General features: G+C 35.5%; 3 protein-coding genes across 5 annotated transcripts; all 3 read right to left on the reverse strand.

The window, feature by feature from the left end:
- Positions 1–1,042: 1,042 nt before the first annotated feature.
- Positions 1,043–9,106, reverse strand: LOC122300633 (nuclear transport factor 2-like). Its single transcript, XM_043111433.1, has 10 exons — positions 8,961–9,106; positions 8,678–8,813; positions 8,446–8,580; positions 7,267–7,573; positions 5,016–5,284; positions 4,746–4,935; positions 3,351–3,472; positions 3,203–3,268; positions 2,687–2,768; positions 1,043–1,575 (listed from the first exon to the last, which is right to left on the reverse strand). Exons 2-10 carry the CDS (start codon positions 8,714–8,716, stop codon positions 1,358–1,360), a joined length of 1,428 nt encoding a protein of 475 aa, XP_042967367.1. The 5' UTR covers positions 8,717–8,813; positions 8,961–9,106; the 3' UTR covers positions 1,043–1,357.
- Positions 9,107–11,667: 2,561 nt separating this feature from the next.
- LOC122300634 (28 kDa ribonucleoprotein, chloroplastic-like) lies at positions 11,668–14,095 on the reverse strand. The gene is made up of 4 exons (XM_043111435.1): positions 13,557–14,095; positions 12,572–12,673; positions 12,155–12,427; positions 11,668–12,058 (listed from the first exon to the last, which is right to left on the reverse strand). Exons 1-4 carry the CDS (start codon positions 13,974–13,976, stop codon positions 12,005–12,007), a joined length of 849 nt encoding a protein of 282 aa, XP_042967369.1. The 5' UTR covers positions 13,977–14,095; the 3' UTR covers positions 11,668–12,004.
- A 1,046-nt stretch (positions 14,096–15,141) lies between these two features.
- Positions 15,142–19,382, reverse strand: LOC122300635. Of its 3 annotated transcripts, none has more exons than XM_043111438.1 (5): positions 19,085–19,382; positions 18,838–18,936; positions 16,840–16,932; positions 16,643–16,738; positions 15,142–15,731 (listed from the first exon to the last, which is right to left on the reverse strand). In XM_043111438.1, the coding sequence occupies exons 1-5, from the start codon at positions 19,095–19,097 to the stop codon at positions 15,466–15,468; spliced, it is 567 nt and encodes a 188-aa protein (XP_042967372.1). In that variant the 5' UTR covers positions 19,098–19,382; the 3' UTR covers positions 15,142–15,465. The 3 variants fall into 3 exon arrangements, with proteins under 3 accessions (XP_042967372.1, XP_042967371.1, XP_042967370.1); XM_043111437.1 differs by having other exon boundaries at positions 19,082–19,382; XM_043111436.1 differs by having other exon boundaries at positions 18,838–19,381.
- Positions 19,383–21,088: the final 1,706 nt, after the last annotated feature.

Raw genomic sequence — 21,088 nt, forward strand, 5'->3', positions numbered from 1 at the left:
AAGATGTGATATTAACGTATCAGCGTAGAGAGAAACTTACATGCTCTTGTAGAATATGGTTTTGAGGGAAGCGGCCATGAAATTGCATAATGTATGAATGTCTGGGATTTTTTGATCGGAAAATGTTGACAAAAGGCTGAAGTTTGTGCACAGGAGCAAATTGTGCTGATATGAAAATCCCTTGGATCTGATACTGCAAACACAGAGTCACGTTCTTAAGCCTAATTACTGCAAGCTAAAGAGGATATGAAGATGGAAGCGGGAATATGGGATAATTGAGATCAAAACATGCTCTTCAAAGATAAAAATGATGCATAGATCGAATTGTTATTAGGTACTTTGAGATTATGAACACGTGGTATAAAAGTTAATGCTTATATCGGTAATTTCAACTGCTTGACATGTATGGATAAGATGAAGTAGTACATCATCCACGTTCTGAAAATATCTAATAATTTCATATCCTGCACATATTAAAATATTTTAATACGACATATATACAACGGTCGAGGATAAGCTTAATTGATTAGCATAGAGACCAAACCATCATTCAAAACATCCTTGGTTTAGGAGCCATTCCAACTCCAAAACGAGCGTAATGCATTCCTTTTCTTTGCATTTCTAATATCAAATGAGCCACACTTTTAACAAAGATTTTTTTTTTTTTTTTTAATCCTTATGTGTCCAGACCAGCTTACACGTTCCTCAATTAAACCCACAAAATCCTGAAATTAACGACCAAACAAACCTGTAGTGACCCTAAAGAAACTTTGAAAGAAATTTTATAAATATAAACTCACAAATTAACGTATTTTAATATTATATGTTAAATTGTAAATATACATATATTATAAATAGATCTAACATATTATATGAAATGATGTCAACTTCTAAATTTATTCTTGTGAAATCTTTTTGTGATTGTAGTACTTCTTTAGAAACCATCTTAGTGGGCGAATTTCGGATATCGTGTCGCTCAAATATCGCTTCAGCAAAAGTGAATTAACTGATAAAAGGCTTGCAGGGTGAAGAGAATAATAAATAATGTAAGGACCATAGAAATAATTAATAAATGAATAAATCAATTCAACAAGCTTCATCAGTAAGACAAACAATGCTAGATTCACCGGATTAAGTGCTCAAAACTGCAAACACATTGCTGTTAAATTATAATAATTTCCTGGTAAAGAAAAATAAGTATCAAGGGACCCTTGGACGAGATATATGTGATTCATACTGCAAAACATCTAAACATGGCCGACTCCTGAAAATATCGATATCATAAATTTCCAACCGACAACTGTGAAGGTGCGAAGCTGCATGTTTATCGAAACTTCACTCTTGTTGTTCGAAAATTCTAATTAAATGGCTCTTGGGGATTTTGTCCACTTCTTGATACTTGGTGTCCTGGCAACCCCCTCTCTTGCCGGGGACCAGGCCGATAGAAACCATTTCCTCTTGGTTTGTTGTAGTCCCGGTCAACCCCTTCATAACCACTTCCCCTACCAAAATTCCGAGATCCAAAACGCCCCCTGGGTGCCTCTGCTTGGTAGCTAACCCTGCCCCTGCCCCTCCCTGTTCATAACAGTGTCCAATTAACTGATATATTTAGAAATAGTGATTTGCTGAGAGCAACAAGGCAAGAATATCTTTTTTATTAGTGATTATAATTTATACATGCTATGATTAATTTCAAAAATTCTCTTTTTTTTTTATCTTTTTATTAGTAACAAAGTACGAATATTTCAAATGTTATTATTTCAGGCTATTATAAATTTACCAAAAGCATAGCTCAAATGTTTCTTTTTAAAAAGAAAAAGTAACAAAGCTTGAATATTTCTAAATTACGTTCTAAAGGCTAGGTGAGATACAATCATCAAGACAGTTACACTATGATGCAGAAAAGCATAATGAGTTTTGCTACATACAATCACTTTTGCATACTCATTGTGCAGTCTACTGATGAAACTGGGCAAAACAGTTATTTTATTAAAAAAAAAAAAAAAACAGTAAAGCAACCAATCACTTTAGCGGAGTGCGCAAGGAGCACACAAAATTGACCGCACATATAATTTTTTATTAAACTAATGATTGTAGATGGTGTATGGGATGTTACATAGGCTCTGCCTATTTTCATGCACTTCAATAAAATTTACTTCTTACTTATCAAAAAAATAAAAAAGATGGTGTATAGGATGTCACATTCCTTGAGAGGTAGAAATTATTGCTCTTTATAATAACTCTAATGAGGCTCCAATTAAACAATTGACTAATTCTTTTGGAGTATGGGCCTAGATATGGCTTGGGCCTTACTTGGGGTGTTACAATCTCATCCGACCTAGGTGGTATATCTTGTATATGTCCTATGTACTCGAGCTTCACCTAAACATTCATCCTTCATAATATTTTTACTTATAAAAAAGAAAAGTCACACCCAAAGATCACTTGTGATCCACAGAAACTTTTTAGTAAGTTTCAAGAATCAAAGTAAAATTTAAATAGCATGCCCCACCCCAAACCACAAAAAAAGAAACTAAATCCTGCAGGTGATGCCAGACACCTCAGGTTTCATCTCATCAAATCTATAGCTCACCATCAGGAATGTAGTATTGACGCAATGGTTCATAAATGAAAGGATTTGGGGCCATTTTCTGACATAAGTAATAGAAGACAACAAAATACATACTTGTTCCCCGAGATGGAATATTGCTGTTTGGTCTCCGCTCTTCAATGTATACTTGTCGTCCAGCAATGTGAACAGAACCCGCCTACAGACATAAATCAAATAGACTTTAACACAACCAAAAAAAATAAAAAATAAACAAATTCAACAAAATTATGGAAATTCCTTATTTTTACAAGTAATAAGATGCATTAAAAAAAGGAACAAAAAAGGGAAATCCCCAAAAACAAAACATCTTTACCTGAAAAATAAAGAATTTTAATCTGAGAAATTAAGGATCTTGATATACATTAGATTAATGAATTTTGGAAGTTAAAGAAGCTCAAAATATATATATATATATAAAATATCTGAAAGCTGATGCAAATAGAGAATTGGAACATCGTCGACCAAGTTGAGAACATGGCAGAAGTATGCTCACTTCAGAAGATAAATTTAAAGTTTTTTTCATGTATAGTATATGAATTCGTGATAAATAAAAAGTATTATTTATCACAGATTCTCTAAAATTATCCAGACCTTGACAGCATTCTGAACACCAGTCATATCTTCAAATTCAACAAAGGCATAGCAAACACCAACATCCTGCACATAATAAAAAATTTGCTTCATATTATTGATGCTTGTAGGCAATAAAACAGCTGATAAAGATGCAAAGGGGATGAACCTTGCGACTTCTTATGACCACACCCTCATCACTGAGTTTACCAAAATTCTTGAATTCCTCCTCCACTTCAGAAGCAGATACAGAAGGTGGCAAGTTTCTCACATAAACAGACTTGATTTCGTCTACAAATATCCCCACATAAAATCAAATGAATCTCCAAAAAAAATTTTTTTTTTTATATATAAATGCTGCAAAAATATCACTGAAGGCAATGGCAAACAGATGAGGTCTTATCCAATTTCGCAAGGAAGGAACTTAGAATAATAATAAGAAAATCTTAGAAGTGCATTTGGAAAAGTAAGGTGCCGCCTAAGATTTGCTTTATTTGGATGGACTGCATCTCTTGGGAAAATTTTGACTATGGACAATTTGAGAAAGCGTGATCTTGGAATAATGGATTGGTGTTATGTGTGTAAGAAGAGTGGGGAGTCGGTAGATCACCTTTTACTTCACTGTGAGGTGGAAAGGATGTTATGGGTGAAGATCATTAATAGAACAGCTATTGCAAGGGTGATGCCCAAAGGGTGGTTAATTAGTCTGCACGTTGGTAAAGGAGTAGGGTCAATTCACATATTGAGAACGTATGGGAGAATGATTCCTCTATGTATCATGTGGTGTCTATGGATTGAAAGGAATGGTTGAAGCTTTGAAGATAACTAGATAAGGAATGTTCTCCAGATGAGCTTAGAAGTTTCTTCTTCCATACTTCATTTCTTTAAGCCTTAGCTCGTGTTTTTAATGGAGCCTGCTCAAATGATTTTCTTTTACCACTTTCTAGCTCCTAATTTGTAACTAGGTGTATGTTATTTGTATACTTTGTGATACCCCATATGATAAGGATAATGATAAGTAGTGTATGGGATCCCACATTACTTGGGAAAAAGAAGTTATTACTATTTATAAGGTTCCAATAGGACTCTAATTGTATCATTGACTAGTCATTTTGAAATATAAGCCATATGATTTGGGCCTTCCATTGGGGTGTTACAAATGGTATCAGAGCCTATCCAAACCAGAAATGTGAGACTTGAGCCGTGCCACCTACAATGGACTAGCCCGACGAGTACGTCAAGAATTTAAGAGGGGGAAATTGTGATACCTTATATGATAAGGATAAGGGTAGATGATGTATATGATCCCGCATTGCTTGGGAATGAGAAATTCTTGCTTTTTATAAGGTTCCAATGGGACTCCAATTGCATCATTGACTAGTCATTTTGGAATATAGGTCATGTGGTTTAGGCCTTCCGTTGGAGCGTTACATACAACCTGTGTACTTGGGCTAAGCCTATTTACTAGTTTTAATAAAATGTTATTTTACTTATTAAAAAATAAGAAAATCTGATACTCTTATGCTGTAACAGAAATGCATAATAGGAGTATTAGAAAGCATACCTTCATCTTCCACCGTGGGTACCTCCTCTGGCACCTCTGCTACAAACCTTTCAAATGTATTTGTTGACGCAATTGATTGCTGAGTGGTGGGCTGTGATGCATGATCCCACTCTGAAGGAAGAGGTGCACTTTTGTTAGCAGAAGGCTGTGAAGCAACTATTTGTGTGGGTTGACCCTTGGCTACTAGTAACTTCAAAAAAAAAAAAAAAACAATCAGTCCCATGTAGAAATGGATCCACATAATGAGTGCTAAATATATTTAGTACATACAATAGAAGCATAAGTGTGCTTTTGGGGCTCTCCAACAGGTTCCTCGACTGCAGAAGGCAGTTGGCCTTGGTCTACAGCATTTAGAGTATTCTGAAGTAAACCATTTGACTCTTCCACAGCAATGTTCTCCAGAATGTCTTCAGAATCAGGGACTTGCTGCAATCGTTGCTTTGCAAAACTATAATTGTCAACTATACCATTTTCTTTTACTTCTGTAGGAGCCACAAACTCTCTTGCCTGGACTTCGCCACCAAGCAAATAATTGGACACTGCCACAACCATCATTTTAATTCACTCAATTATTGGATGGAGAAAAATTTTCTAGTATCTCTACAAATGAAGGTTACCAAAGCTGTTCCTTATCAGATATTGGTCATGCATACACAATTTTATATTGAGCTGCAGCCAGAAATTTTACAATTTATGACCAAAAAGTAAAAACTACAAGAAGCAGTATAAGCCTCATTGCTAATCATATCTGGCACATCAAGAACAACAGAATTCATGGGAACATCACTTTTCTCGGCCTTCGAGTTTTAGTGAGAGAAGCTCCATCCTCTCTCTAGGAAAAAGAAACCAGGTAACCGTCCGAGGGAGGTGGAGCTTCGGCTCCTCCCTCCCTCCTCCCAACCGTTTCTGTGTTTTCTTTTCTGTTTTCGATGTTTGTTTTCCTGAAATAAGATCGGCTCCGGAGGCTTCCACCAGAGGCCGTGACCCGAGATCTTTTCTTCTTTTTTACACCCAGTTGGGCGGAGAGATTTTCTGTTGGGGGGGAGGTTCTCGGTTGCGGCTTTGGGCGAGATCCCTGACTATTTTGTATAGTCTTCTGTGGGATGTTCCTCAAAGGGTTACGGCGTGAGTTTGAATCGGGTGTCTTGCTCCTGGATTGATGGTTTTGCTTGTTGGCTCGGGGTGCTCCTCGCGGGGTTAAGGATCTCTGTTTTACCATGGAAAACAGAGGGTGGTTTCGGGGTGCAAGCCGTGCTGCATGGAGGTTTCAAAGGGGTTGGGGTGGAGGCCGGAAGCTTCTCATGGTGTTTTCTCTTCTGGTTGGTGGCGGAAATCAGGTGTCACAGTGTTGATGGTTTTCGTTTCTTCGTTATTTTTGTTTTGATTGTTAGATCTGGTTAGTTCTGGTGTTTTGACTGGGGTTGGGAATAAGCCTTGGGTGGCTCTGTGTCCGCTTAGTCTAGGTTTGGTTTTCGTCCTTGTGTGGCTTTGGTTATGGCCCTGTGTCCGTTTGATCTAGCCGTAGTGATTGTGGCCGGGCGACGGAGACGGTGGTGTAATCCGTGAGCAGGGAGTAAGTTGCATTCTCCATGGAGCGGCCAAACCTTTCTGTCGAAGCCTATAGGGATGAAGAGCTGAGCAGGGGCCGGACGGGGGAAGGATGCAGAGGCTCGTGGGGAGGAAGATGGGTGGCGGCGGCTTGTGTTTGAGTTGAAACCCTAATCGGGTTGGGCCCCCATGGCCCTATGGGCCGGATTGTTATCTTGGGCAGGACCTGTAGTTCAGGCTGGGCTATGGGCCGGTTTTTTAACTTGGGCAGGGCCTGTAGTTTCAGACTGGGCTTTTTGTTTTACCAACCCTTAGTTTTTTTTGTAGTAAATCTGCTTAGTTTTTTATAAATAATAAAATAGGCTTATATCCCACTCCTCTTTGGAGGAATGTGGGTGTTAGTCCTACTCCTCTTTTGGAGGAAGGTAGGTGTTAGTACTCTTCCTCCTTGGGAGGAGAGAGTTTGGTTATTCTCCTCCTCCTTGGGAGGATGGAGCGGGTGTGTATCTCCCTTCTTCGGAAGGAAGGTTTGTTTCAGCTCTGGTTTTGGCAGAGCGCCTTCTCTTTTGACTTTCTGTCAGGGGAGAAGGTGTAGAAGTTTAGACAATGTCCGTCACAAAGAAATTTGTTGACGGGGAAGCTCCTGAGCAGTTGCGTTAGTTGACTTATAGTCGGATCTCCTGTATTGATAAGTCACAGTTGTAACTTCGATTATTAATGAATGCAGATGCATTTTTCCCTTCAAAAAAAAAAAAAAAAGAACAACAGAATTCATGGTGTTTCATTATCAAATTTGTTTAAGCATAAAAGCAAGCTCAACATGTATACCTACAGAGATTCCATACAATCATTTTTCTGGTAAAATCAAAAACTTCTTTCCCTTATCAATTAACTGAACCACAGGATTGTGATCATTACAACCTAAGACGATGAGAACCCTTCCTCCCCAAAAATTAGGTAGAGCAACCATTACCTGGATCTGAAATAGCAGCAGGAGCATTTAATTTGGAATCAAGTTTGCTCTGGGCTAACAACACTGCTGAATGGTGGTGAATTGGTTCATCATCAACAAAGTGAAAAATGTCATTAAGCACAAAATAGCCTTTTTCCTGAGGCGCAAGGAAAAACGTCTGCACGAAGTTCCTCTTTCCGCTGAAATCCTTAATTTGCACTGAACCTGAAACCATCACAAGAACACCTCCATTCCAAGATTCCAGAGAATTTGCCGTCTTGATTTCAATTCCAGTATAACCAAGTGACATAGCAAGTGCATGGATTTGCTGCCAAAAGAAATAAAATTAGGCAACGTAGAATAAGAGTTCTATTAATTGTTCATCCATAAATGATACAGAAAACAAACAGGGGGTATCAGAACAGAGAAATAGAATCATGGGAGAATATATCCCCCCCCTTTTTTTGTAAGTGAATATAGCCCATTAATATGGAACTGTTATTAAATCAGTAAAACACCAGTGGCAGTAAAAACTATCAGCTACAAAGTCATGTAAAAACTAGTACCATTTAAGACCACAGCTTCCAGGAAATTTCAGTACTAACTAATCATTATGATGAATCAATTACTTCAGGAATGAAAGTTGCTACATGAGTACATGGCACATTTTAATACAGCCAAACAAAGGCTCATTAAAAATTAGCAATTTTGTCCCTCTATTAGCTGGATGCCTGGACCAAACGATAAAACAGGAATTGAGGCGTGTGGTCGTGACATACTATTCTATTTTTCATTGCATGACATATTGCTGCCACTAAATGTCCAGAGTTTTCTCGATATTTATATAACCAATGCATTCACCATTGTAAAAGAAAAAAAAATGGTTGGATCAAACATTTGTAGAGTTCATCTCCATAATGCCAACTCCAGGCACCTCAACAGATTAATCGATACCACGTAAAGGGACAACATACCTGCATTGGACGTTATCACTGATTTTGAATAAAAATCATGTAATATACCAGTAAATCTAAAACTCATTTAAAATCGAAAAAAAAAAAAGATTATAGTTAAATACAAACAACCCAGTAATACCAGCTACATCATATTTCATTCTAAAACAAGAAAGAAAATATAAACGCAAAATATAATTAGGAAAAAGAAAAAAAGAGAGCGAGAAAAGAGAACAGGAAGGTATACAAGCATTGCAGTAGCGGTCTCGCGTGTGTTGCCATCGATACGAAGCATGGTACTGGACTCGGAATAGAACTGGTATACAAAGTCGGGTTGGTGCTGCAAAACATGGTAGTACTGCCCCACAAAATAAGTCCCCACCTGACCCATTTACCACCGCCATTAGAGAGAGAAGATTAAAACCCACACACACACACACACACACAGAAGGCTAAGAGATAGCAGAGAGAGCAGGTACCTGATTAGCAGTGACCGGAATGGTAAACGGCGAGGCCATTTTCGAAACCCCCAAAAACCCTAAATGAGAAAAAGAAGCAGCTTCCGAATCGGAACCCTAGAAGAAGAAGATCCAATGCCCCCTCGCCCCTGAAGATCTGAAACACACACACCACCACAGAACAAAACCTTACATGGTATTCTAAGATTGGCAAACAGAGCACGTACAGAAATACAATATCAGTCAAAACAAACATAGAGATCTGAGAGATGGCTGTGCTTTAGAGAGAGATAGAGAAGATTACCTTGAGAGAGAGTGAAAGATATTAGGGAGGATTTTTCTCTCCAGGGGTTGTGCTTTTTGTGCTTTTGCTGGGTTTTGTTGTTTGTGTTATTGTATCCATCTGTACGCACGCCATTTACTTCTTTTCTTTTTTTGACTTTTTTTATTTTTTTATTTTATTTATTATAAAGTCTCTTGCTTAATTTCTTTTTCCGGTAAGTTTTTGTTTATAACTTTGACTCCTCTACTGACTACACTAATCATATTATGTTATTTAAATATTAATATATATATATATATATATAAATAACTTTTATTAAATAATAAATAAAGAGTAGTGCTAGGTTGCCACCTAGCAATAACTCGGCGTGCCGCCTAGCACAAATGTGATTGTTTATTTTTTATTTTTTATATTCTTTACATTTTTAAATATTTATAAAAAAAATTAAAAAATATATTAATATATTAAAAGTCATTTTCTTAATTATTAAATATAAAAAATTAATACATAAGCGATCAAAATGAAGCAACATATTAACATTTTCTATGATGAGTATAAAATGCATTTTTTTTATTTTTTATGTTTTTTAAATATTTTAAAATCATTTTAAATATTTAAAAAAACCACAAATTCATTTAAAAACACTACTTAAAAACAATTAAAAATTAAAAATTGAAAAATTTTAAAAGATTACTCATCAAATATATTTTCCTAAATAAAAGGGTTAAGTAATTTGGTACACTTATTTAGGCAATAATCATAAAACAATATGGATGCAGAAAATAAAGTCAATCTCTTTAGCAATTTTTTAGGGTATATGAGAATAAGGAAAATATTCTTTTATAAAATTAGAAGATTATTCTATTCGAATTTAGTAATGCGTTTAGGTATATCCAAAAAAAAGACAGAATTTTGGATGATTTTGATCAAAAGCGAAATCATTGTTTTGGGTGAAAGAAATTTTTATGGAGTTGCGTCACAAATCCATGCTTTTTCCCAACAATCGTGCACCATAAATGTTGAATCAGCGTACCACTTTTTGCATAAGCATTGACGAACGTTCCACAAATACTAGCATGCATTACTGTGTCTGCTTTGCCAACAACAACGTGACAGAATGCCCAAAAAACAGCAAACAACATTGGACACAAACACTAACCATTGATCATTAGTTTCTTGGGTTTTTTCATTGCTTGTTTGAACTTTGAAAAGTTATATCTTCATTAATCATGGGGCCTAACCAAATTGGGTGTTTAATTTAGAAATTAATCTCTTATCATTCCACGAAGATGGTAGAAAGATAATGAATCCTACCAATCTTTGCAAAAAAAAGTGTTACCACTCCTTTCCATATGAACTGCTTTTTGTACGCATGTAATTTGTGATGAATACAAGATTATTGGAAGTTGGATGTGACATCAATTTTTTTTTTTAATGTCGAAGAACCTCTTCAGGGGAAGGCTCTTAGGACTCATCCCAACAGAGCAAATTTCGATCCCATGTACCACACCCTTAAAAGTTTTCATATACAGAATTGGTTAAATCACTGACTTTTTACCATAAAGTGTGATCCCGAATGATAGTTTGCACCTTAGACTTTGAAGAGAGTGATACTCCAAAACCAAGACATTCATCACTTGGGCCACCTGTTAAAATTTGGAAGTGACATCATTTTTATTGCAATTTTTTTTTTTCAATTTTTACTAATTTGCAAGCCTATCGTATTAGCCATGACAAACGTTGTTTGTAAGTAGCAGAAGTCCTCGGCTGCACTATAAAATTAAGGATGAACTGTTGTTATACACGTTTAGGTTTCTTGTCAATTCCGACAACGGTCATAACAAATTTGAACGAGTTTTCTCCCAGATGTGACAAAATTCCAAGCATAATCATTATTTTTTGTGAATGAATTAGTCAGGTGAGCCCCATTTTCCCCGACAACTGTAACCCAATTCGTATTAGCAAACGACTTTGGCACGACATTCTTAGACTTTCATGACCATGTGTTATTACTAACACATTTGTGTCTGCTGCTTGCATAACAACATAAAAAGCCACTATAATCACACAAAACTGACATATTTCGGCTGGCTGAGTGGTGTGTCCTCGCTTGTTAGAAAGATAACCGGAGATACCTCCCAAAATAAATGAAGATTTATTAGTGAAATGACTTGGCTTGGCTCATTGTTGCGAAAATAAGATCAACTCCATTTGACACGGAGATGGGGCATACGCATCATGACTGCATTATTATGGGGTAATAATGCAGTCATGATGCGCATTCCCGAAGATCAAAACCTGCATATTTATGCTATATTCCTGCTACTGTAATGCAAGCATAAGCACAGAAACTTCAATATATGAGTGTAGATCCAGTTATGTTTTGTCAACCATTCATAGAGTACCAATCGACTATCTGATTCAGAACTCAAACCTCTTACACTAGAGTATGTACGATCTAACAATGCTTCATGGCAAAATTAAGACGTAGAAAGAAAGAAGGAAAATCAGACAGTACTGAAGTAGTCAATAGGAGCATTTTCGAGAAAAGCCAACGTTGACAATGTTAGGCAGCAGCTCTATTTGTTTAGGAAAAGATTTCCTCCTTGCTTCCATTCAAGCTAACATATGCTTATTCGTACGTAGACTTAGCTTTGTGAATGAAACCCATGTAAAATCAAGCAGATACGTTTAACAATTCTTAATGTTTAGAGAGATGGCACAATAATAAGTGAAAATAGGCCCCTCATACTAATTACTATAATAAGATTTCCAATTTCTTAGATACAATACTTGTTTGGCCTTGATTTTAGGCCTTGAATGCTTATGCAGTTGTTGATATACAGCCTCATCTGTCATGCATGAGTCGATGATAATGATACTTCTTAGCATTTTTTATCAGCTATGCAGAACGTGATCACGGTTAGCATTAGCACAAACCATCATTTGATTTCACAATCACAGATTCTGATAGCCAAATAGCACATCCTTCTCATTTCTTGAGCACCACTGGACTTGAAAGTTTGATCATTAACCTACCTTTAGTTAATACCCTGCTGTTCATCTTATGATCTTTTTCCTTGAGCCAGGCTTACTCGCATTGCTCTTCCTTCTAGCTCCTATGACGCCAAGAAATAACAAAGAGCAATTAATAACGCCAAAATATGAATGTACAAGAGATTCAGGAAAGATGTGGGGAAAGAGAGACTAATTACTGCTCCATTAAGAGTGTCGAGGGCAGTTTCCATCTCTGATTTTGTGGAGTAGCATACAAAACCGTAACCACGTGACCTTCCTGTCTCTCCATCATACAGAACCCTTGCTCCAACCACATTTCCATACTCCTGAAATGCTAGTGTCAAACTCTCCGACGTTACTGACCAGGACAAATTCCCAACAAAAAGCTTATGATCAGTTTCGGGATACAAAGGATCTTTAGCTTTAGGTTTGTCCGAAAAATTCACCCTCAAGGTTCGGCCCATATATTCCTGTGACAACCAAATTCTTCTAATACTGAGGAAACAGAAAGAAAGCAAGAAAGAACTGAAACAATCAAGGTATTTGTACCTCAAGTTAATAATACACGGATATATGCATGCATAAAAACACATGAAAAGACGAGAGTTTCTTACTTTTCCATCCAGATTTTGAATAACAGCATCACAATCTTCAACACTACTCATGGTCACAAATGCAAATCCTCTGCTTCTCCCAGTGTACCTGTCATACAGAACCTATAACAATTTGTATCAATCAGTAAGGACATGGTGAAACTAATAAATAGGAATCCCAGTGCTGGTGTTACCAAACTAAATTGTATGTCCAAAACAATAGAAGAAACAAATTTATGGATTGAGGGTTGTTCCCAGAAGGCATTTGATGAAGATTTGCAGCATTAAATTTCCATCTTGGCCAGGTTGGAGTTGAAAACTTCACTTGTCCCAAAAGCTTAAGCTGATAGATGGGGTTATTTAATTATTTAAATTATATTTTACTCCAATCCTTGTTGAATATTTAAGAAAATTCCACTCATTCCACTTCACAACCAAAAAGTAATCATAATTTGCTAAAATCTCTCTGGTTAGATACTATTTGATAAATTACAAAACCAAGAAATAGATCTTAATTAGTCCTGTTCTCTTAACAAAGCCAGGAGCAATCATTGAGATGAGATGAAGATATTGAAACAATTTAAAAAAACCACAAAGGACCTAAAGAACTACCCTACCCCCAAGGAAAAAGAATAAAGATGGTCCAACTATTCATCCAAGGAAAATGGCTCAAATCATTTTCGAGCGTTACTCGTTCAGTAATACCACCTTGAGTTTACTCAGAACTCTAGTGTACTTGTCAACAAGCAAGAGGTCAAAATTCACATCGTTCATTAGCAATGCAAGAGGGAACCGATCACATTCACAAACTAGTCTCTTCTCCCGTCATTACATGCCACTAGCTTTATGGCACTTGTTACAGAATGAACAAACATTCGTTAAGAAATCACTACAGCAGCACTCTCTATCTATGTTCAAACTGGGGCATGATCTGATTAGGCTAATAAACGAGATACAACAAGCTTGTTGGATCCTAAATACTGAGAAAATATCGCATGCTGATTACCTCAATCAGCTCTGGGCTTCCAAAGTCCTGAATGATGCCAGCAAGCTGGGCACTGTCCACACTATAAGGCAGATTCCCAAAGTAAAGCTTAGTGTTCACAGGACTTTCAGCCTCTCCATCCAACACTTCCTCTCCTCCGTTATCCTCCTCTTCACCCAACCCTTCTTCTAAATCAGCTGTCACTGCCACCTCTTCCTGATCAACAGCAGCTGATAACCTCAGAAACCGCCACTTGCTCGAGATGCCGCAGACTGAAAGGTGTTCGAGCCTGGAAGAATGAGATATGGATGCTAACATGCGGGTTGATGAAATTCTTATTTGAGGAGGGTGAGATGGGCAGTGATTAGAGCGGACACATTTGAGGGTGTGGATGGATGAAGAGAAATATGAGCCCACAGACGCGGCTGCAGTGGCTGCCATGGTTCGGGAACTAAGTTCTTGTACTGAGGTTCGTGGTGGTGGTTTTCTTGGATGGTGGGGGGTTGGGGGGAGTGGAAAGGCTGCATAGATAGTGAGGAACAAGAGAGAGGGATGATGGAAGTGTGAAAAGCCATGTAAGCTTATATCTAAGCTGATGTGGGCAAATTGTGTCCAGTGAGAATTGGAAGACGGAGGATATATGGGGCCGGGGGGATAAGGTGAGTCCAAACTAGATCAGACTTGACTTTTGTATCTGTAATGGGCTTTTTCTGTCAGGGTCTTGCTTACTGGTGGGTCTAATGAAATCCAAGAAGGTGTCTTTTTAAAATATATAAAATAAAATAAAAAAATATTTTTCACCTTACGTTTTATAATCTTTAGTTACACTTTATAATTAATTATTTTTTTAAGTGATAATTATTTAAAGTCATTTCAAATGTGCTATATTAGCCAATGTGACTATTAGTGACAAAATGTAGAATGAAGAATAGCGATCCTTTTTTTTTTGTTTAAATATATTTTTACCTCTAATTTATCAAATGTTACTCATTGTAAAATTAATTTATTACCTTTTTAAACTATCAAGATTTGAGGGGGAAAAAAAAAATTTGCTTTCGACTTATCAGATTTTTTGCACTCTAAATTGACTATCCATTTTGAATGGAAAGTTGATACTGTGGTATTTAAAAAGTGTATCGATTTTTTTTTTTTTTTTTTAAATGAGTTTCCCTTCATTGGTGATAATCCCATGCATGCCAAATGTCAAAGATCTCTTATCTCTTTCCCAGTCTAAATCCTAGAATTCAGGTAGAAACTTAAAAAAATCTGAGTTCAATATTAAAGATGAGTAACAAGAGCATAGGTGGGAACATGGTTGCCTATAATTCAGCAGAAGAGACCGCTGACAAGTTGTATAATCGGATAAGATTTAACTTAAGTTGCATTCAATCTGGAAGTGAGTGCTTACAAGTTTGAATTAATCTCTGTGTATTGATCTTCAAACCCTTTTACTCGCACTATCCTGTTTTAGCACCTTGTTTGCTGCATCTGATAGCAACAATTTCATGCGTAGAATGTAATTGTTTAACATTCAAAGGAACGCCTGTGATTTTCATTACTGCACTTGCATTGCCATCCCCAGTAATTAAACAATAGCAAGCCCATATGGACAGTAAACCAATTTTTTACTCCAATATGAGCACAGATTAATCAGTATCAGTATAACTTCTTGGTAAATTTTAATAGAGTTCATGACTATTCACAACAATATTTAGTAAGTATGATATAAATTGTACACTCCTTGGCATTCATACACTGGAATTAAGGGAAAGATTGTGGGGGAGAAGATTGAAGCTCCTGGTGCAGAACTTTGCCTCTCATGTGAAGAAAAAAGAGAGAGCATGTTCCATTTTTAGAAAGGGAAGAAAACCCATATACCCATATGAATCACTGAAAGAGTACTAACCCAATGGCAACTCATCTAACGGTTCTAAGTTCCCATAGAGCTTGGTTTCACGGTTCTAAGATATTTTTTCTGACTTGGAACTGATAATGCCGACCCTTTCTTTCCTCTAAGGTCGCTCTTACCGTCATCAGCATCCTTGGAAATCCTTGTATTAAAAGGCCTTTCAGTTATGCCGCTTGAGATAGCCTTACAGTGCACATGTCTGCTTTGAACCAAGTTAGGATTCTTCAAAGGTGAAGGTTGTTTCACCTTTTTACTCCTATTCTTGTTTCCAATCGTCACATCATTATCTGATTACAAAATTACCAAATGCTAAGAGGTAAAACTTTTTTCCAATAAAAATATAGATGGCAAGTTCGAATCTTGTCTGTGTGTGTGTATGTTGTGACACTAAGAAGTGCATTATTATTTTTTTATATAAGTAAGAAGAAATGCATTATAATATAAGGGATGCAGTAGTTTCAACTTTTAGATTCAAGAAGGTAATTCTTTCTCTACCTAATATACACTGATGGCATAAAAATACACATTTTATTACTCAGTTCCATCTGTGAAGAGCGAAACATCCTTTATTTTTTTTAACCTCGGCTTGTAGATCTAGCCAAAGATTCTTCCCAACATCATGAGTTCATCATTGCATGGAATTCATTGATTATAAAATAAACCAATAGCTTGTTCCAATGAAGTCTTCTTACAAGGTCATCAAAGCAATGAAACAAGAAACCTTCATGATTTTGAGAGGTCACCAGGCTCTATCTATATGAAGTAAATGAAACGTGAATGATTATTATGTGCTGCAACCACGGAAGAATGCATTCTAAAGTTGATTTTGTTTGAACATGGAAGTCATTATGATGATAACAATCTTCTTGTGCTGCAAACCCAAAGTCTACTAAAATTATTGAGAAGCTTTCTCCTAAGATGGTCAACTCAAAGATTTTATAAAAATAGAATAACGATCATTACAAGAACTTCCAAAAGTAAGATAGTCACCTCCAAAGATATTATGAGTTTTCCTACTCTTAATATATTTTTCTTAACCTTTTACTATAATTTCTTTTGGGAGTACATATTTCTATAAGGTCTATATGAAGTTCTTCAGTGCATACATAAGGGCACTGATCATCACTTAGCCCAATTGCAATAGATAAATAAGAAAAGGAAAACATAAGATTATAATGAAATAGTTAAGTGAAATTACCTGGACTAGATAAAATGGCACGTGGACGCAGAATTGAACTGGCCCTATTATTTATATTATCATCCTTGTCAATTTTCTTATCATTCTTCCCTACTCCTGTTGATCAAGAGATTCAGATGTCATAACTACAAGATATGTCTATGCAAGAATATACAAGTGATTTTTTTCTCTCCAAAATTTATCAGAGCAAAACAAACCTTCAGGTTCAGAAATTGTTGGCATAGGTGCATTCGGTACATAAGAGATTGGAATTTTTGCTACACATAGTGGAGAAAGGTCTTCATGCTCCACTTCCAAAAGGAAAAAGGGGGGAGGAAGGAAACGAATAAGAAGTTAAGGATTACAGATGTATAAAACCAACCAATCAGTATATGCGAAGGACATACAGATAAAAAATAATAAACATCATCATGGCAATAAAAGTTCTTAAATAAGAATAACACTGCTGCATTACTGTCGCAGTTGCAAAAGCGAAACCATCTTTTAAAGCCTATAATTGTTCGTATCAAGCATCAACCAACCCCATAAATAATCAACATTTCAGCCTGAAATCAGTGTCATTTGAACCAAGCCAACTTTTCTTCCAACTTGAAAGGACAACATATCACAAGGATAGATGCATCAAAGCTTCATAACAGGAGTGTAAACCACAATGAATTGGAAGAATGAGGAAGGCATGTCCAATTCATTTTACAAAAAGATATTCGTCAAAACAATCAAGCTCCCTATGATAGGTTGGTCGTCAAACTAATGTTCATTTCATGTGCTCCAAATCTGGATAATGCCGAGAAGGGTAGTTGAGTTATTGGCAAGTTGGAGAGGGATCTCAAGGACAGCACAGATTGCAGCACTGTGGAAAATGGCCCCCATTTGTATCTCATGGTGCATCTGGAGTGAAAGAAACAATAGACATTTTGAGGATCAGGAAATATCTGTAGAAGAATTTAGGGGTTTTTTATGGAAGACTTTGTTTTTGTGGGCCATGGCTTTAGAGTTCAATGGTCTTAGCTTCCATGATTTCCTTGTAACAATTTCTAGCTCTTAAAGCGGTGTATTCACATGTATACTCCCAGTGTACCTGGCTTACGCCTTGTTTACATCAATAAATTTTAATATTACTTATAAAAAAAAAAAAATGTGCTCCAAATCTTCAGTCACGCAACAGGGTGTCACTAATCCATAATAAAGCACTCCTGACCTAACAACACATACAGCATCCTTGTGTAAGACAAATTATTCTGTGATACCAGTTAAATTGGGGAAGCCCAGGGCATGTTATAAACTTGAACATCACTGTTCTTTACAGTCAAAGGTAAAACTTTCTCAAGAATCAAACACTTTAAAAAGAGGAAAAAACTTGGAAATCTCATCATCAGGATGAGGATATTGCACTTGCCTTTGGCGTTCTAGAAAAAAAAAAATATATATATATATATATATACGTTTTCCTTGGATTCCAAGTGATTGAGCATTCCAAGCTAGTCTGGGACTGAGATGCGGCCGACAGAAATGAATTTACAGGACCTGTGGCTGTAAATCACTCGGACCAAGTTCCTTTCCCTGTTTGTTTTCTACTTCCTGCACTAGTGATTCTCTGGTAAATGTGCATTGCTTTCCCACAAGTGTTAATTTTTTTTCTTCCCCCAAACATGCCAAAACCAGGGCCCAGTTCAAACGCAGGATGTTTCCAAACAGAATACTAACCACTCAAGTTACCCCTTCCTTTCTTTCTTTCTTTCTGTAAATTACGCTCGAAATGCAACTTATAGCATAATAACCCAAAATAACATTTTCAGACGGAACAATTTATTTGATCGATCAATAATTACATACAATCCAGTCTATCTTTGACGAGTACTACCGAGACCGAGCAGATACTGATTTACTCGGTGAAAGCCCATTGAAGAGTTTAATCGAACAAGAAATTATAAAAAAATAAAAAATAAAAAAGAAAAGAAAACAATGACAGTAAAAACTAGAGCAACAGGCTCAATTGTTTTAGCAGAAAACAAAATAAAACAAACAAGATGATAACTCAAATTTCACCCCGATAATCAATTTTAACATGGAGGGTCTAAAATTCAGGACACCCAAAAATCTGAATCAACCGTGGTAGCAGAACACGTAGTTTAACAAGGTAACCTGTCGTAAATATGAAAAACCAAAAACTAAAACATGCTTGGAGCAAGAAGTACCTGGAAAACAAGAATCATCATTCAACGGAAACAAAGAACTTCCCTTAGGATCATCTTGGTCGTTCTGTTCCTTCACCTTCACCTTCACCTTCGGATACACTTCAAGGTCCCCGAAAAAGAAAAACACAAAAAGAGAAGAACCCATTCAAGTACACGATTAAAATATCACAACAAACATGGCAAAACCAAGAAAATAAGAACAACAATAAGAAGACGAAGATTAAAACAAAACAAAACAAAAAACCACTTCTGTCTTCCATTTCTGTTGTTGCAGAAATTCCGGAGCTTCTTCTGCTATTCTAAGAAAACCATGAAAAGGAGAAGAAAACACGGAAAGTATGTCTGTTGCGATGCAGCTACAAAGACAGAGAACGGCCGTGTTGTTGGGAACGACTTTTTTTCTAAGAAAGTTCGATGGACGACGGAGCAAATTGGAAGGAATGTGCAATCGGTTGGGTCAAAAAGTACACTTTTTTGGCAATTCGGTGACTTCTCGGCATCAGATACGCCTCCGAAACGGAACACGTCATGCAACACTTTTTGGCAATTAGTTACGTGCATCCACTCCAATCCTTTGACTTCGATTCTATATAAAAAAATTTTAAACGTGTATCCATTTTTTTTTTAATTTTTTAATCAAATACTTAAAATATAAATAATTTGTAGAAAATTTTAATTAATTTAAAAATAAATAAATTTAAAAAATTTAAGAAATATGGTATGTAGACTTATATATAACAAATCTCTATTTTTTTTTATATATTGTTTTTTATTTTTAAATATTTTTTTAATTCATAAATTCATTTAAAATAATTCTTTAACAATTAAGTAAAAAAAATAATAAAAAAATAAAACATCAATCGACAACTTTTGCAGTGCTGCATCCTCATCCTATGTAGATGCGGCATTTTCCTTTAAATTTTACAATGAATTTTTTTTTTTTTAAATAAGTTAAAAATTAAATTTTCCTTTTGAACTGAAATGATTATATATTATATAGTTTTGATGTGCATTTTTACCAACTAAAACAAATTTAAAACCTGTGTGGTATAGATAATAGAGATTCAACAACTATTTATTATTTATATGAAACTTGAATGTATTTCTCACAAAAAGATTAAAGTCGAATTTAATAACAAGATTTATGATTATCAATTAAATTAAATGGAGGCTCTCAACAATACTACTTATTAAGCCCTCTTTGTATGTATTCATAGTTGAAAATTTGAATGAAAAAATATATTCATCGTCTCTTTTTTCATCATCCTTTCATCATCTTATGATGTAGTATTTGATAATAATTTTACAAGTAAAATATAATAAATAATTTTCAATTATCTAATATCATATTATGAGATGATAAGTAGCATTACTCTATTATTATTTTTAAACTTTTCTTACAAATTACAAATCAAATCATACTATATTATTGATTTAAAAGATGTATCCTCTCCACTGTGCTATAAATAAAATCTTTATTACTCCATACCTAAAATGTTATTACCAACCATTTTAAATTTTTAACTTTGTTTATTATTATTTAAAGATAAATGATAGTTACAGTTGTGACTGTGCAAGTGTTACGCATTTATTTTTAAAAAAATGAATAAATACAGAATCTTCATAAAAAAAAATATATTTTTTAAATAGTGGACTCTATTATTTTTCAAAACAACTGCATAATACTTACGTATTCCACGACTATATATAGTAATACTCTTATTTAAATGGTAATGTACAAGTCTTGCACAAGATTTTTGTAAAAATATGCAACACTAAAAAAAAGTGAGTTTTTCACATTTTTTCACAATGAGATCCACTTTATTATATAAGGTTTGTGCAAAATTTATGCATTTAAGACTTTTATATATCATTTTTCCATTTAAAATTATCTCAATTGGTAAGCTTGTAAAGATTTCAGTTGAACCGAAAGAATTGATTGGACCGAATGGTTCCAATCGGTCAAGACCGGACCCTTCGGTCTTCCCTTTACAAAATTTTCGATTCTTCTAATTCTGGGGTAGGATTTTTTTACGGACTTTGCGAGACGCAGTCGGTAAATACAGTCGGTTGTACAGAATAAATAAAAAAAATTATAAAAATATTTTTTTTCATAGTTGTACAAAATGAATAAAAAAAGTTATAAAAATAATTTTTTTTTTATATAGGTCCCATATTAATTTAGTTTTTTCAAAGAGACTGCACGCCGACTGCATTTACCGACTGCACAAATCATTTCTCTTTTCTTACC

This window comes from Carya illinoinensis, chromosome 2, assembly GCF_018687715.1.
Source record: "Carya illinoinensis cultivar Pawnee chromosome 2, C.illinoinensisPawnee_v1, whole genome shotgun sequence".
NCBI lineage: Eukaryota > Viridiplantae > Streptophyta > Magnoliopsida > Fagales > Juglandaceae > Carya > Carya illinoinensis.